Source organism: Erpetoichthys calabaricus, chromosome 17 (genome assembly GCF_900747795.2).
Source record: "Erpetoichthys calabaricus chromosome 17, fErpCal1.3, whole genome shotgun sequence".
NCBI classification, from domain to species: Eukaryota; Metazoa; Chordata; class Cladistia; order Polypteriformes; family Polypteridae; genus Erpetoichthys; species Erpetoichthys calabaricus.
Window position 1 is genome coordinate 62,259,303 of NC_041410.2, and position 14,417 is coordinate 62,273,719.

General features: G+C 41.3%; 1 protein-coding gene across 2 annotated transcripts in view; it reads left to right on the forward strand.

Annotated features, from left to right (window-relative positions):
- Positions 1–14,417, forward strand: part of ankdd1a (ankyrin repeat and death domain containing 1A) — a 139,586-nt gene that overhangs the window by 4,087 nt on the left and 121,082 nt on the right. For both annotated transcript variants that reach the window (XM_051920232.1, XM_051920231.1), the window contains exon 3: positions 4,128–4,226. In XM_051920232.1, the coding sequence (XP_051776192.1) occupies positions 4,128–4,226 (99 nt within the window). The remainder of the gene's footprint in view (positions 1–4,127; positions 4,227–14,417) is intronic.

Below are 14,417 nucleotides of genomic sequence, written 5' to 3' on the forward strand. Positions count from 1 at the left end.
CAATACAATTTATTTTTGTATAGCTCAAAATCACACAAGAAGTGCCACAATGGGCTTTAACAGGCCCTGCCTCTTGACAGCCCCCCAGCCTTGACTCTCTAAGAAGACAAGGAAAAACTCCCCAAAAAAAAAACCTAGTAGGGAAAAAAAAATGGAAGAAACCTTGGGAAAGGTAGTTCACAGAGAGAACCCTTTCCAGATAGGTTGGGCATGCAGTGGATGTCAAAGAGAAGGGGATCAATACAATACACAGAACAAAATCAAGTAATCCTTAATACAGTATAACAGTAAAATAAAAAAAAAACATTACATGCTTACATTAGAGCAACATATTCATTCTGTGATCGTATAGTACTATGTGTGGATCTCAGATTCGGCCTGCCAGTTCAAGCGAGGCATTTAATGTTGAATCAAATCAAATACTCCTTAGCAAGCTTTGGCAGGTGGTGACTGATTTTTATTATCACCCACTGATCAATCCTTATTATTGGAGAAGCATTAATTGCTCTGTTTGAAAAATAAAAAGCAATGGATGAAACTGGGCGGCACGGTGGCGCAGTGGTAGTGCTGCTGCCTCGCAGTAAGGAGACCTGGGTTCGCTTCCCGGGTCCTCCCTGCGTGGAGTTTGCATGTTCTCCCTGTGTCTGCGTGGGTTTCCTCCAGATGCTCCGGTTTCCTCCCATGCAGGTTATGTGCACTGGCAATCCTAAATTGTCCCTAGTGTGTGCTTGGTGTGTGTGTGTGTGTGTGTGTGTGTGTGTGTGTGCCCTGTGGTGGGCTGGCACCTTGCCCAGGGTTTGTTCCTGCCTTGCATCCTGTGCTGGCTGGGATTGGCTCCAGCAGACCCCCGTGACTCTGTGTTAGGAGAATGGAGAATGACTGACTGAATGATACTGTTACTTGATAGAATAGCACATGCAACATCATACTACTTCATCACAAGGCACCTGTATTGGTCGTTGTAAGGAAAAAATATGGTATCAAGAGCTAACAACCAAAGAATGAACACTAATAGAACAACTTGAAGTCATTCAAAATAGCAACAAAGTAATCATCCACAGACACGTAACCCAAGGCATTTGTTATTCTATCTAAGCAACATTAGCTAATGCTACAAATTGGCAAACTTGTCACAGAGGCAAAGCATGTTACAAAAGAGGTAACTGGTAAAATAAGGTTTAATGAATACTATATACCTTGAACTGCTTGTAAAAACAATGATCTAAGCATTCCTGGGACACAGATCAAGTCTGAATTTGCATTCTACTTCAAGCTATCTCCGCATGACTTTTGGGCACCCAATTCTAATTACTAGTTAAATAAAATGGCGGCAAGGAGTAACACCATCTAACTAGGCAAGAACTGGAGTCTTTTTTGCTTTAGAGCTATTTTATAGTAGTCGTAATTGATTATCATTCATTACCCCAAGAAATACCAGCAAAGCTATTTGACAGCCTTTTGTTTACAAGGCGCTGTAACTCATTTTTAGATGTTTCTCTCCATCAAACATTTGTTATATAGGACATAATTTAGAGTACATTTTAAGTAATGAAAATGTTAGAATAAAATAAATAATAATTCAAATTTATGGAAACTGTCTATTCTCTATTGCACTTGGAATGAATCATACATAGTAACAAGCGAGCTATAAGAAATCTGACTAACCTCAGTAGGGATGGGAATCGAAAACCGGTTCTTGTTGAGAACCGGTTCCCACTGTTTCAATTCCTTGGAATTGTTTGCCATTTTTGCAAACGATTCCCCTATCGATTCCAGTCGCCTCGAATGACGTCACCACGTTGCGTAGCGTGAGCGTCATTTACCCAGCAGGAACATGGCGCCTAAGCGGCACAAATGCTGAAAAGTTTGGTTATACTTTACGAGAAAGGATGACAACAGGGCAACTTGCAATACTTGCAAAGTAGATATTTCATCAAAGGGAGGAAACACTACGAATATGCAAAAGCATTTGCTCACAAAACACGCGATAACCTTAAATGAATGTCGTGTTTTTGATCCGCTCCGGACTAGTGAATCTCAACCCAGCAGCAGCGTTAACGTTTGCACGTCCTCTCCCTTTAATACGGCAGGTAACTAATTAACTAACATTGCATATTATGTTAGCGCAATTTGCCTTATTGCAAAACCTGCTATTACTGTGCATTGCATTTAGATGACCATGACGAGAGAGACAGACAGAGTCTGGCTGTCTCAGATGCTGGCAGTTCTCGCTGCAGTCTACCGGTAGCTTCTCCTTTCACAGAGGCGGGGAAAAGTAAAATGACACAGGCCAGGATAGACGAATGTCACCGAGCAGTGACTAAATTTGTGGTAAAAGGCTTGCACCCATTTTCCACAGTAGATGCCCCCGATTTTCGGTAAGTGAATGTGTTTAATTGTAGGCTAAGTCAGGGAATATCAAAGTTGCATGTTCTCCTCTTACCAGATGTTTCATCTGTTTCCATTTATATATCTTTTAGAGAAATGACAAAGACTCTCAACCCTAAGTACAAAGCCCCAAACAGAGACAGTTTAACCAACCACTTGATCCCTGTTTGGTATGCGGTTGAAAAGGCAAATCTGATTTCTGAGCTGAAACATGTGTTGAAGGCAGCCGTCACTGCAGATGGATGAACAAGTTTTAGTCAAGATCATTACCTCACAGTAACGCTGCATTATGTCAGGAATGGCCAGGCTCAAGAAAAAGTCCTCAAAACCAAACCAGTGTACCGGGCAGAGACAGGGACAGCTGTAGCAGAGGAGATTGATGAGATCTTGGAGGAGTATGGTATCAAAGACAAGGTTGTGGCAGCCACTGTTGATAATGCGGCCAACATGGATGTAGCTGTCAAAATAGTTGATGGTTGCAGAATTGCACAGTGCACTGTTCCATTGGACTTGAGTTGATTGTATTTGTTGCTGGCTGATGTAGTTTTATTTTTGAGTGCTCAGCTCATATATACTTTTAAAAAGGAGAGTGTAAATGTTACTGGACATTCTTGTGTAATTGCCACAGAATAATTTATGTTATACTTTGTTATTGCTACAGAAGAATATTTATGTTATTATTATTTTACATTTACAAATTTTTTTCTGGGGACCCCGTGGCACCCCATCGAGGAGCCGTAGGCTGTGGATCTCTTAAGATCTCAGTGTTGGGTTTGTAAGGTCATGCTACTCCTAAATTTCTATCTTGTTCAAAGATAAGATATAAAACAAGGTTCTAAGCTAATCAACCTGTGTGTTCTCCTTTTTTAAAAATAAGAATCGATAGGAGAATCGATAAAGAATCGAATTGTTAAACAGAATTGAAAATGGAATCGGAATCGTGAAAATCTTATCAATTCCCATCCCTAAACCTCAGTATATCAAAACAGGAACACACTTAAAATGGCGGTATACATAAGCTGAGCGCTTAGTTTTGGATTAAATCAGTGACAAAGTTAAGATTGTCCTCTATTTACATTTCTCAATATTTCTGAGAAATCTAATAACCCGTCCTCTTTGTTATGCCATGAACTAGGTGAACTTGTATCTTTAAAATGAGTATCACACCATGATATAGGCATTATGATGGATCACAATTAGCATTATATGAAAAACACAGATGGATTACTTATTAAGAATAAAAAAGTTGTCAGTGTGGATTTTTATAAACAAAGCATGTTTTTTCCCTCTATGTAAATTTTGAATTAGTGCTGCTCTATTTCCAAATATGAGATAACCTTATAATGTTGTTTTCCCCCTCATTTCAATTGCTAGTGGGGTCTATTCCTTCCTGATAATTTATTAAATATGTAAAATAAAAAGTAAAGCTCCCAAAACAGAATCTGTTACACAGTAATGTACTTCATTTCTGCTTTGGCTGTCCTACTACTCTTTGTGAATGTTTGTCATAGGTATAAAGGCCTTGGTGTTGGTTTGGTTTTGATTCTCAGTTTTGATTAACTACATATGAGAATTCAGAGAGACAAGTGTAAATCAAGGAAATAAAATAACATATTTCTTTACTTGGTCTCTTAGATTCATCCTGTATATATTTTTATTTTCTTAATTGATGAAATATTTAGTACCTGCCTCAAATAGCAATGTAAAACTGAATTTGATTTTATGTCATTGTATCTTAGATGGGAAAAACTGCACTTCACCTAGCTGCAGAGCAAGGCCAGCTGGAGGTGGTTGAGTTTCTCATTGGGTTTGGCTGCGATCACAGCATTAAAGATAAGGTAATATTGTAAATAATGCTTTAGTAAATTTGTCAGATCAGTCAATGTATGTATATATGTATATATAGTAAATCCAAGGGAGCGCCACTGAGCCCCAAACCCAAAACACAGTAATACCCTGCACACTTTCGAGTTAAAATAAAGAATATATATACAGTGGTGTGAAAAACTATTTGCCCCCTTCCTGATTTTTTATTCTTTTGCATGTTTGTCACACAAAATGTTTCTGATCATCAAACACATTTAACCATTAGTCAAATATAACACAAGTAAACACAAAATGCAGTTTTTAAATGATGGTGTTTATTATTTAGGGAGAAAAAAAATCCAAACCTACATGGCCCTGTGTGAAAAAGTAATTGCCCCCTTGTTAAAAAATAACCTAACTGTGGTGTATCACACCTGAGTTCAATTTCCGTAGCCACCCCCAGGCCTGATTACTGCCACACCTGTTTCAATCAAGAAATCACTTAAATAGGAGCTGCCTGACACAGAGAAGTAGACCAAAAGCACCTCAAAAGCTAGACATCATGCCAAGATCCAAAGAAATTCAGGAACAAATGAGAACAGAAGTAATTGAGATCTATCAGTCTGGTAAAGGTTATAAAGCCATTTCTAAAGCTTTGTGACTCCAGCGAACCACAGTGAGAGCCATTATCCACAAATGGCAAAAACATGGAACAGTGGTGAACCTTCCCAGGAGTGGCCGGCCGACCAAAATTACCCCAAGAGCGCAGAGACGACTCATCCGAGAGGTCACAAAAGACCCCAGGACAACGTCTAAAGAACTGCAGGCCTCACTTGCCTCAATTAAGGTCAGTGTTCACGACTCCACCATAAGAAAGAGACTGGGCAAAAACGGCCTGCATGGCAGATTTCCAAGACACAAACCACTGTTAAGCAAAAAGAACATTAGGGCTCATCTCAATTTTGCTAAGAAACATCTCAATGATTTCCAAGACTTTTGGGAAAATACCTTGTGGACTGATGAGTCAAAAGTTGAACTTTTTAGAAGGCAAATGTCCCGTTACATCTGGCGTAAAAGGAACACAGCATTTCAGAAAAAGAACATCATACCAACAGTAAAATATGGTGGTGGTAGTGTGATGGTCTGGGGTTGTTTTGCTGCTTCAGGACCTGGAAGGCTTGCTGTGATAGATGGAACCATGAATTCTACTGTCTACCAAAAAATCCTGAAGGAGAATGTCCGGCCATCTGTTCGTCAACTCAAGCTGAAGCGATCTTGGGTGCTGCAACAGGACAATGACCCAAAACACACCAGCAAATCCACCTCTGAATGGCTGAAGAAAAACAAAATGAAGACTTTGGAGTGGCCTAGTCAAAGTCCTGACCTGAATCCAATTGAGATGCTATGGCATGACCTTAAAAAGGCGGTTCATGCTAGAAAACCCTCAAATAAAGCTGAATTACAACAATTTTGCAAAGATGAGTGGGCCAAAATTCCTCCAGAGCGCTGTAATAGACTCATTGCAAGCTATCGCAAACGCTTGATTGCAATTATTGCTGCTAAGGGTGGCCCAACCAGTTATTAGGTTCAGGGGGCAATTACTTTTTCACACAGGGCCATGTAGGTTTGGATTTTTTTTTCTCCCTAAATAATAAAAACCACCATTTACAAACTGCATTTTGTGTTTACTTGTGTTATATTTGACTAATGGTTAAATGTGTTTGATGATCAGAAACATTTTGTGTGACAAACATGCAAAAGAATAAGAAATCAGGAAGGGGGCAAATAGTTTTTCACACCACTGTAACAACAATGCATCATTTTTATAATCACCACTCCAGAAATCAGCCAAAATCTATATATATATAATTCACTAAGCTGCCGACAAGTAGACACCCATGGAAAGCACGCAAGACAGCCACGCCCACCAACTCTAAGATCATTGGATACGACAACAACTCGCAGAGCCACGCCCACCAACTTGGACGCGACGCCTTGGAAAACACGCAGTCATTTATGTTTGTCTGTGCTACAGTCCGCACCTCTGAGCCACATTGACTTTTCGGTTACGACGCACGAACGCGTGCACCATCACAAACTGTTTTACACGCTACATACAGCAATTCGCATCTGCGACAAACATGCGGCGTCTTAGATGGTCCTGCAGGAACACGGAAAACGTTTCCCCGACCACCAACACTCCTTATTCCCCGGCCCGCGTCCACTGCATCCGCGACAAACATGCGTCTTCTTAGATGGTCCTGCAGGAACACGGAAAACGTTTCCCTGCCCACCAACATTCCTTATTCCCCGGCCCGCGTCCACCCTCCCTCTCTAGGCATTCACACTACCTGCTCATGTGCCCGGACGCAACAACTCACCGACCACCCCGTAAGTCGCTTTCGTCTGTGCTAGGAGTCCACATGCACCTCTGAGCCACGTTGACTTTTCATTATTGTTTTCGGTTACGACACCCGACCGCGTCCACCATCGAAAACCATGGGAAAGGAACAACGAAGCCCCGCCCAGAAACTCCCATGTGATAGGGAACGCACCTCAGAGCACTGCCCGCCAACTCGAACAGCTCATCAAACACATACTCACTCACTTTGGTCTGTGCTGCGGTCCAAATTCAGCTGTGAGCCATGTTCATTTGCCCTCCATGGCTACCGCTTCAAATGTATTTCATGGAAACAACACTTCTTTCAATGTTATAGATATTCCTACATCAGGTAACTGCACGCGCGCTACACTGAATGGATCAACGTGTGTCTACCCGGCGCAGAGAGGCGTGGGTAAGCCGTTGAACCCAATTCATGCTGGAAACCGGGGCTTGCAATTGTTCCCCATGAACGAGGAATTCCCAGTAAGTGCGGGTCATACGCTCACACTGATTACGTCCCTACCCTTTGTACACCACCCACCCCCACCCCACCCTTCGCTACTACCATGGTCGGGTGACTTGGTGGATTATATATAGAAAAGCAGCCAGAACCGCAAAGAACATTGAAAAGTCTACGTGACTCACAGGTGCATGTGGACTGCAAAGACGAAAACGACTCAGGTGACGAGTTGAGGGTGGGCACATGAGCAGGCAGTGCATACTGAACGAGAAATCCATTGTTACAGTGTTACTTTTCTGGTAGTTTATTAAATTATGGATTTTTCAAATGTTAATTTTTTCCCTGTGCTTAAAAATCATTAAAAAAGCAGCCTGATTATGCAGCGTATGGTACGCCTCGGGTTGGCTAGTACACAATAATTACACAATTCTTCCTCCTTTCTCCTCCAGTTGAGTGTTGCTCACTGCCTTATGACTCTGACTCAACCATGTATGGCAGCAGGCTCTCTTTTATGCCGGATCCACGAATGCTTCCAGTTGCCATGCCATGTCTCCTGGGTAGCACTTCTGGACCATAAGGAAAATAAGGATTTCCTCCCCAACAGCGCCCTCTGTTGATATGTGGGGACCTTGACAGGGCTTAATTTCTAGACTCCATATCTCAAGCATCCCTATGGTTGTCTCAACTGAGTTCCCATGTGAGGAGACCACTGCCAGTTGGCATATGGGAGATGGAATTCCTCCCAATTCCTGGCAATTGTTGGCCCTTCCATTATTTGATACCAGCCAGACAAAATTTATTTGTTTCTTCCTCCGACCAATCCATCTGTCGCTTCTCTCTGCTTTCCCATCCGGGTACAAAATCACCCCCTTTCCTATATACTGTATATTTGGAACAGATGTTAGAGTTTGCTTGTTTCTCCCTTGTGTACTGTTTGGATATACCACAGTTTCCTCCCACTATGAGTCTTCAATTTGTCATTCAAATGCTTCCATTGATGTTATACCTAAGCTTATTTCCTAAACCTCTTCCACATTCAGTGCCTAGCAAAAGTATTGCTAAGTCTTAAATTTAAAAGGGATGTGTTTACATATCTATCCAAATTAATTTATTCAGACCTAACATACAGCATTTAGTTAAAATAAACTGCTCAAAAAAATTAAAGGAACACTTTGAAAACACATCAGATCTCAATGGGAAAAAAATCATGCTGGATATCTGTACCAATATGGACTGGGTAATGTGTTAGGAACGAAAGGATGCCACATTGTTTGCTTTAAATGAAAATTATCAACCTACAGAGGGCAGAATTCAAAGACACCCTGAAAATTTAAGTGAAAAAATGATGTGGCAGGCTAGTCCATTTTGCCTAAATTTCATTGCAGCAACTCAAAATCGTACTCGGTAGTTTGTATGGCCCCCACATGCTTGTATGCATGCCTGACAACGTTGGGGCATGCTCCTAATGAGACGACCGATGGTGTCCTGGGGGATCTCCTTCCAGATCTGGACCAGGGCATCACTGAGCTCCTGGACAGTCCGAGGTGCAAGCTGGCAGTGTTAGATGGACCAAAACATAATGTCCCAGGGGTGTTCTTTTGGATTTAGGTCAGGCAAGCGTGGGGTCCAGTCAATGATATCAATTCCTTCATCCTCCAGGAACTGCCTGCATACTCTCGCCATATGAGGCCGGGCATTGTCGTGCACCAGGAGGAACCCAGGACCCTTTGCACCAGCATAGGGATTTCATCAAGATACCTAATGACAGTCAAGGTGCTGCTGTCTGGCCTGTAGAAGTCTGGGTGTCCCTCCATGGATATGCCTCCCCAGACCATCACTGACCCACCACCCAACCGGTCATGCTGAATGATGTTACAGGCTGCATAACGTTCTCCACGGCTTCTCCAGACCCTTTCATGTCTGTCACATGTGCTCAGGGTGAACCTGCTCTCATCTGTGAAAAGCACAGGGCGCCTGTGGTGGACCTGCCAATTCTGGTGTTCTATGGCAAATGCCAATCGAGCTCCATGGTACCGGGCAGTGAGCACAGGGCCCACTAGAGGACATCGGGCCCTCAGGCCACTCTCATGAAGTCTGTTTCTGATTGTTTGGTCAGAGACATTCACCCCAGTGGCCTGCTGCAGGTCATTTTGTAGGGCTCTGGCAGTGCTCATCCTGTTCCTCCTTGCCCAAAGGAGCAGATATCGGTCCAGCTGATGGATTATGGACCTTCTTCGGCCCTGTCCAGCTCTCCTAGAGTAACTGCCTGTCTCTTTTAATATCCTACAAGTCCTTGAGACTGTGCTGGGAGACGGAGAAAACCTTCTGGCAATGGCGCATATTGATGTACCATCCTTGAGAAGTTGAACTACCTGTGCAATCTCAGTGCTCTCCCCAGAAATTTTTTCCAGCCGAGTCGCGTGAAAAAGTAGCCGGGTGGGGCAGGACGGGGAAATTTTGGTGGTGGGGAAAATTTAAATGTGCACTATTTTTATTATTTAATTATTATTAATTATTTTCCAATGCTCAATGACTTCCTTTTTTAATGTTTGACACTTGCTAGAATATTTTTATTAAATTTAAGAAGTATCCAATTCAGGATCCTGCAACCCTATCAAAAATTTTAAATAACAATTGTTACGACATAAACCAAGAGGCACAAGTATTGTCGCTCTCGGGAAGAAAAGTGAAAACAATGGGGGGAAAAAAAGTTTGGGAAACCTAATGAAGAAAAATTTTTAAAAATATTCTTCAAAACCAACTTGCATATGCAGAAGGTGTCATCAGTTAAATATTTATTCTTCTTCCAAGAAGCCCAGTTGCCTACAGCTTTTCCATAATCGAAGTCCCCAGGATCTGGGCCCTCCAAGGAGATCAGCATGAGATTATTTAGCGTGCTTTGATTCATGCGATTTTTCAAACATGTCTTGATCCTTTTAACACTAGAATTACCAGAGTCTACGAAAAAACTCGTAGATCCGGCCCACCTTAAAACCATTCTCACCTCTCTTTTGTTTTCTAAATGTGCCGATTAAGACGAGCAGCAAGTAGCCGGCTATTCCATCCCCCACCGTCACAGAACGTTCACTAAGTTTTCCCAGCTCATGCCTTGTTTGATTTTCTGGGAGTGACTGAACTGCTGGAGTTTTAGAATGGAAATAATAGATCGTTATTTGGAACACACGCATTTCATGCGTGTTCTGTTTCTACAGTAATCTGTGTAAACACATTGTTAAAACAGAAACTTTTTCCTATTTTAGTAATAAATGTTACAAAATGTAGGCATAAATTATAGAATGTGTGAAGCCTGAAGTCCAAACATCAAATAAATACTTTCACAAAAGGTTCAAGGAGGATACGACACCTTCCGTGGCTTAACGCTAAGGTTTGCTGTCTTGGAGCACAGCAGCCCTGTTGTGCTACAGAGACCCGAGTTCAATTCCCAGCTTTGGAGAAAGTGTTTTTTTTTTCCTCAAATGGACGTAATATTTATAAATTGGTATGCACTGTAAATCGTTAAGTTTAAAATGTCGATCGCGGTTATTTCTGTTGATTAATTCATGCTTTTTACTTAGAGTCAGAACAGGAGCTTGTTCAGCTTACTCAGCTTCTGATCTGACTCAAACAGTGCCAGTATAACTTCACACCCGATCTGACGCTGTTTGTTTTCAAATTATATTGCATTACTTCGACGATGTTTTCTGATTGGTACTATTCGCATCATAAAATGATTTCTTCCAAACGTCACATATATTTGTCTCTTTCTTTTTTTAAAATGTGCGTTGTAGCACACAGCAACTGGCCACCTGCATGTTCTTGCGCACAATGAATAAGACAGCGCTATATGCAATCATCAAATTCAAATGTTAACAGTTATATAGCACGGAATGGAAATCAGCAGTTCTTAGCATTGCACCACGCAAGCTGTCATATCAACCGCCCACTGTAACTTGCTTTCTTTTTTCTTCGGTTATAGTCTTGAATAAAAGTGCACTTGTTTTGTTATACTTTTACATCAACATATTCCTGTGTTTGAGCAACATGGGCATGCTCAAAAAATACACGTGTAATGCCACGAAAAGTGTTTGCAAGCATTGGTACGACAATGCAGTCACAAGTACACTGCAGAGTTATAGCGCGTCTTTATGTGAAAACAGCAGTGTCAGATGTGGAGTGTCTGATGATTGCATATAGCGCTGAAGTTACTGCTTTTTACTATGCTTTCCTCTGCATGGCCTGGAGTACAAAAGAAACAGCATACAGCAGCATGTGGAAACTGGCAAGATTGTGGGAAAAAAACACGTGGTCGTATGTATCATGATACACTGCAGAGCTATAGCGTGTCTTTATGTGAAAACAGCAGCAGGGGGGTGGTAGGGAAGGATCCTGAACGCGATTGAGACAATGAAAAGTGAATTAAAAAAAAATAAACAAAGCTAACCTTTACAAATATCATAAATTACACCGGCTGTTACAGACTGAAATCAAATGTATCTTCTTATTTTTTACTATTTTAGAATAAAAACACTTCTCAAAATGAAATCATGCAGGATCAAACTGGTGACCTTCTGATTCCTAGTCAACAACTGATACTATTGCGCCACGGCGGCAGTCGTAGTAAGTGAGCGTCAATGTCGCACACTAAGGCGGCTTTTTTTGGTGGCGGCTTTTTTTTTTGGTACCTTTTGTGAAAGTGTTTCTTTGATATTTGATATTTGATATTTCATACATTATATAGTTTATGGTAACATTTTGTCATTTGCTACTAGAAAATAATAAACATTTCTGTTTTAAAAATGTGTTTACACAGATTACTGTAGAAAACGGAACACACATGAAATGCGTGTGTTCCAAATAATGATTTATTATTTCCACTCTAAAACCCCACTTCACTCCCAGATAATCAATCAAGGCATGAGCTGAGAGAAGTTCGTGCACGTTCTAAGTCGGTGGGGGGATAGAATAGCCGGCTGCTGGCAGCTTGTCTTTATCAGTACATTTAGATGACAAAAGACGCTGGCGGAGAGGTGAGAACGGTTTTAAAAAGCGATTTAAGGTGGGCCGGATCTACAAGTTTTTTCGTAGGCTCTGGTAATTCTAGTGTTAAGGGCAGAAAGCCCCTTTACACATTCAGCTGTGCTCACTGGGATCACTAGCCCAACATGAGCTAGTTTGGCTAAATTTGGAAACGACTCTTTGAGCTCTGATGTCGTTGCCATTTTTAGTAAAATTTGTTTTGGGCTGAAGCCTTTGTATGATTGACTTCTGATCATTTTTGATGCAACTGTCCATTCTTGCCTGCTACTTTCAAAATTTTAAATTGGAGGGCTACCATTTTTGGAGTAATGATCAAAAAGAATTTCAGCAGACTCACTTGAATCATGAATTTCTGCATTGAAAACTTTTGAAAATCTGGAAATAATTGGCATGTCAGGGAATCTTTCATCTAGGTGCTTTACAGCTGTCTCGTGGTATTTATCATAAGTTGCAGTTTTGAATGACATTACATCACTCTGTGTATAACAAATGCGGAGATCTGACCATTTGTCTGCCAGACAATGATGAAGGCTTTGAAAATATCTCTGAGGAGTGTCTTTCAACTCCGTGACAGACAATTTTGTGGCGAGCAAAATTGGCTCAATTTCTGTAAGATTGACATCTTGCCTTTGCCAAGCCTTAGATAAGTTGGACAACAAAGGTAAAACGTCTGAAGGCATCATCAGAGAGGAAACAAAATTGTACGTTTTAATGCATCTGCTTAATCCTTCAGCTGTGATGTAATTCAGTGGCATCTCTTTCCAGCACAGCTATGACACTCATCATACACTGTTGTAGTGACTGTACTGCAGAGTCATGAGACAGCCATCTAGTGAGTGTCACTGGCCATTTTCAGCTTAATCTGGGGAATGTTCAGAATATTTTGGATTTCCGTTAAACCGCTCATCCTAATTGAAGAATTTTGGAAGAAATAGAACAGCTGCCTTAAGATGATGTTCAGTTTTGTTAAATAAGGTACAGCATCTGCTGCTTGGGCACTTCCAAGGGCCAATAGGTGGTTTACACAGTGGCAGTTGACCAAGAGTCCAGATGTTTTATCTGTAAGCAGTTTTGCCACACCTTTCTGTTTCCCAATCATAGCAGCCGCTCCATCTGACCCTAGTCCAACCAGATTAGCAGTTTTCGAGCCTAGAGTGTCCATAGTCTCACTCAGTGTGTTGGTTATAGTCTCAGCTTTGCCATCAATCATATTGCGAGTTGATACAAAACTAATTCTGACCTCTTTAGTAACCTGGGAAACATGTATTTAATGTAAACAATTGTTTTACAACTGAGGTGTCTGTGGTTTCATCACACAGAATACTGAAAAACATTTTCAGCATGTATATTTTTCACTATGTTAGACTTTATTTCTTATTGTAAAATAAAGACACACAAGAGCATAAAGGTTTGGGATTTTCCGGCCCCGTATACTGTAAAGAAGATGCAATTTCAGGTTATACAGTCCAAGTACATTCACTGGGTTAACTGCTAACAACCATGTGGGTTGATGGGGGAACATTTATAGAGGGGACCGGAATTGAACAGAGGAATGCTGGGTAACGAGGAGTGGTGCAGTCTGGGATACTGACGTCATCAGAGGGAAGTAAGTTGTGGAACTGGATTAGTGGGAGGTGATTCAGGGTGTCGTCGTTTCCTTCTTTCTGGGAAAGATAAAGAAAATAAGGTTAGCTGCCTGCCCGTCCCATATGGCTTTCGGTTTTCGCGCTCTTACCCGGGTCGTTCTAAGACATCCAGCAGCAATTGCATTATTCTTTCGGAGGTGTAATGTGCATTTTTACCAACATTGAGATGTTGTAAAAAGGAACAACCCATTTCTTTACAGTGTTCCAACAGCGTTTCAAACAACGTTGTATGTGGCAACTCATTTTTTGCCAACCAATACATGGATCTTAAAGCTCCCACAAAGGCATCTCTCTGTAAGTTATTCTCTGTAAGATACATATCTTTCAATTTGACGGATTCCAGTTTGCTCTAGTACACACTTTCCTAAAAGGTCAGCAGAAAACTCGATGTGCTTTTTACTTTTTTCATGGTCAAGCAAGCTTTCTTTTCGAATTCTTGTGCATGGCACATTTACCCAAGGTAACTCCCTCCTTGGGAGGGTGTTTGAATATTTCATGCACAATGAGCACCACATACCATTTTCTTTGACCATTAGCCAATCAAAATCTTTAAATCATTGTTTGTTTATGCCGGATAAGCGGTGCTTAGATTTATCAGTTGGCAGAGGATGTGCTGAAGAGATTTCCCCTAATGGACCAGCCTCTGCAATGTCTTTGTCTGAAATTGCCAAATCAAGAGTTGACGCTGCACCGTCAT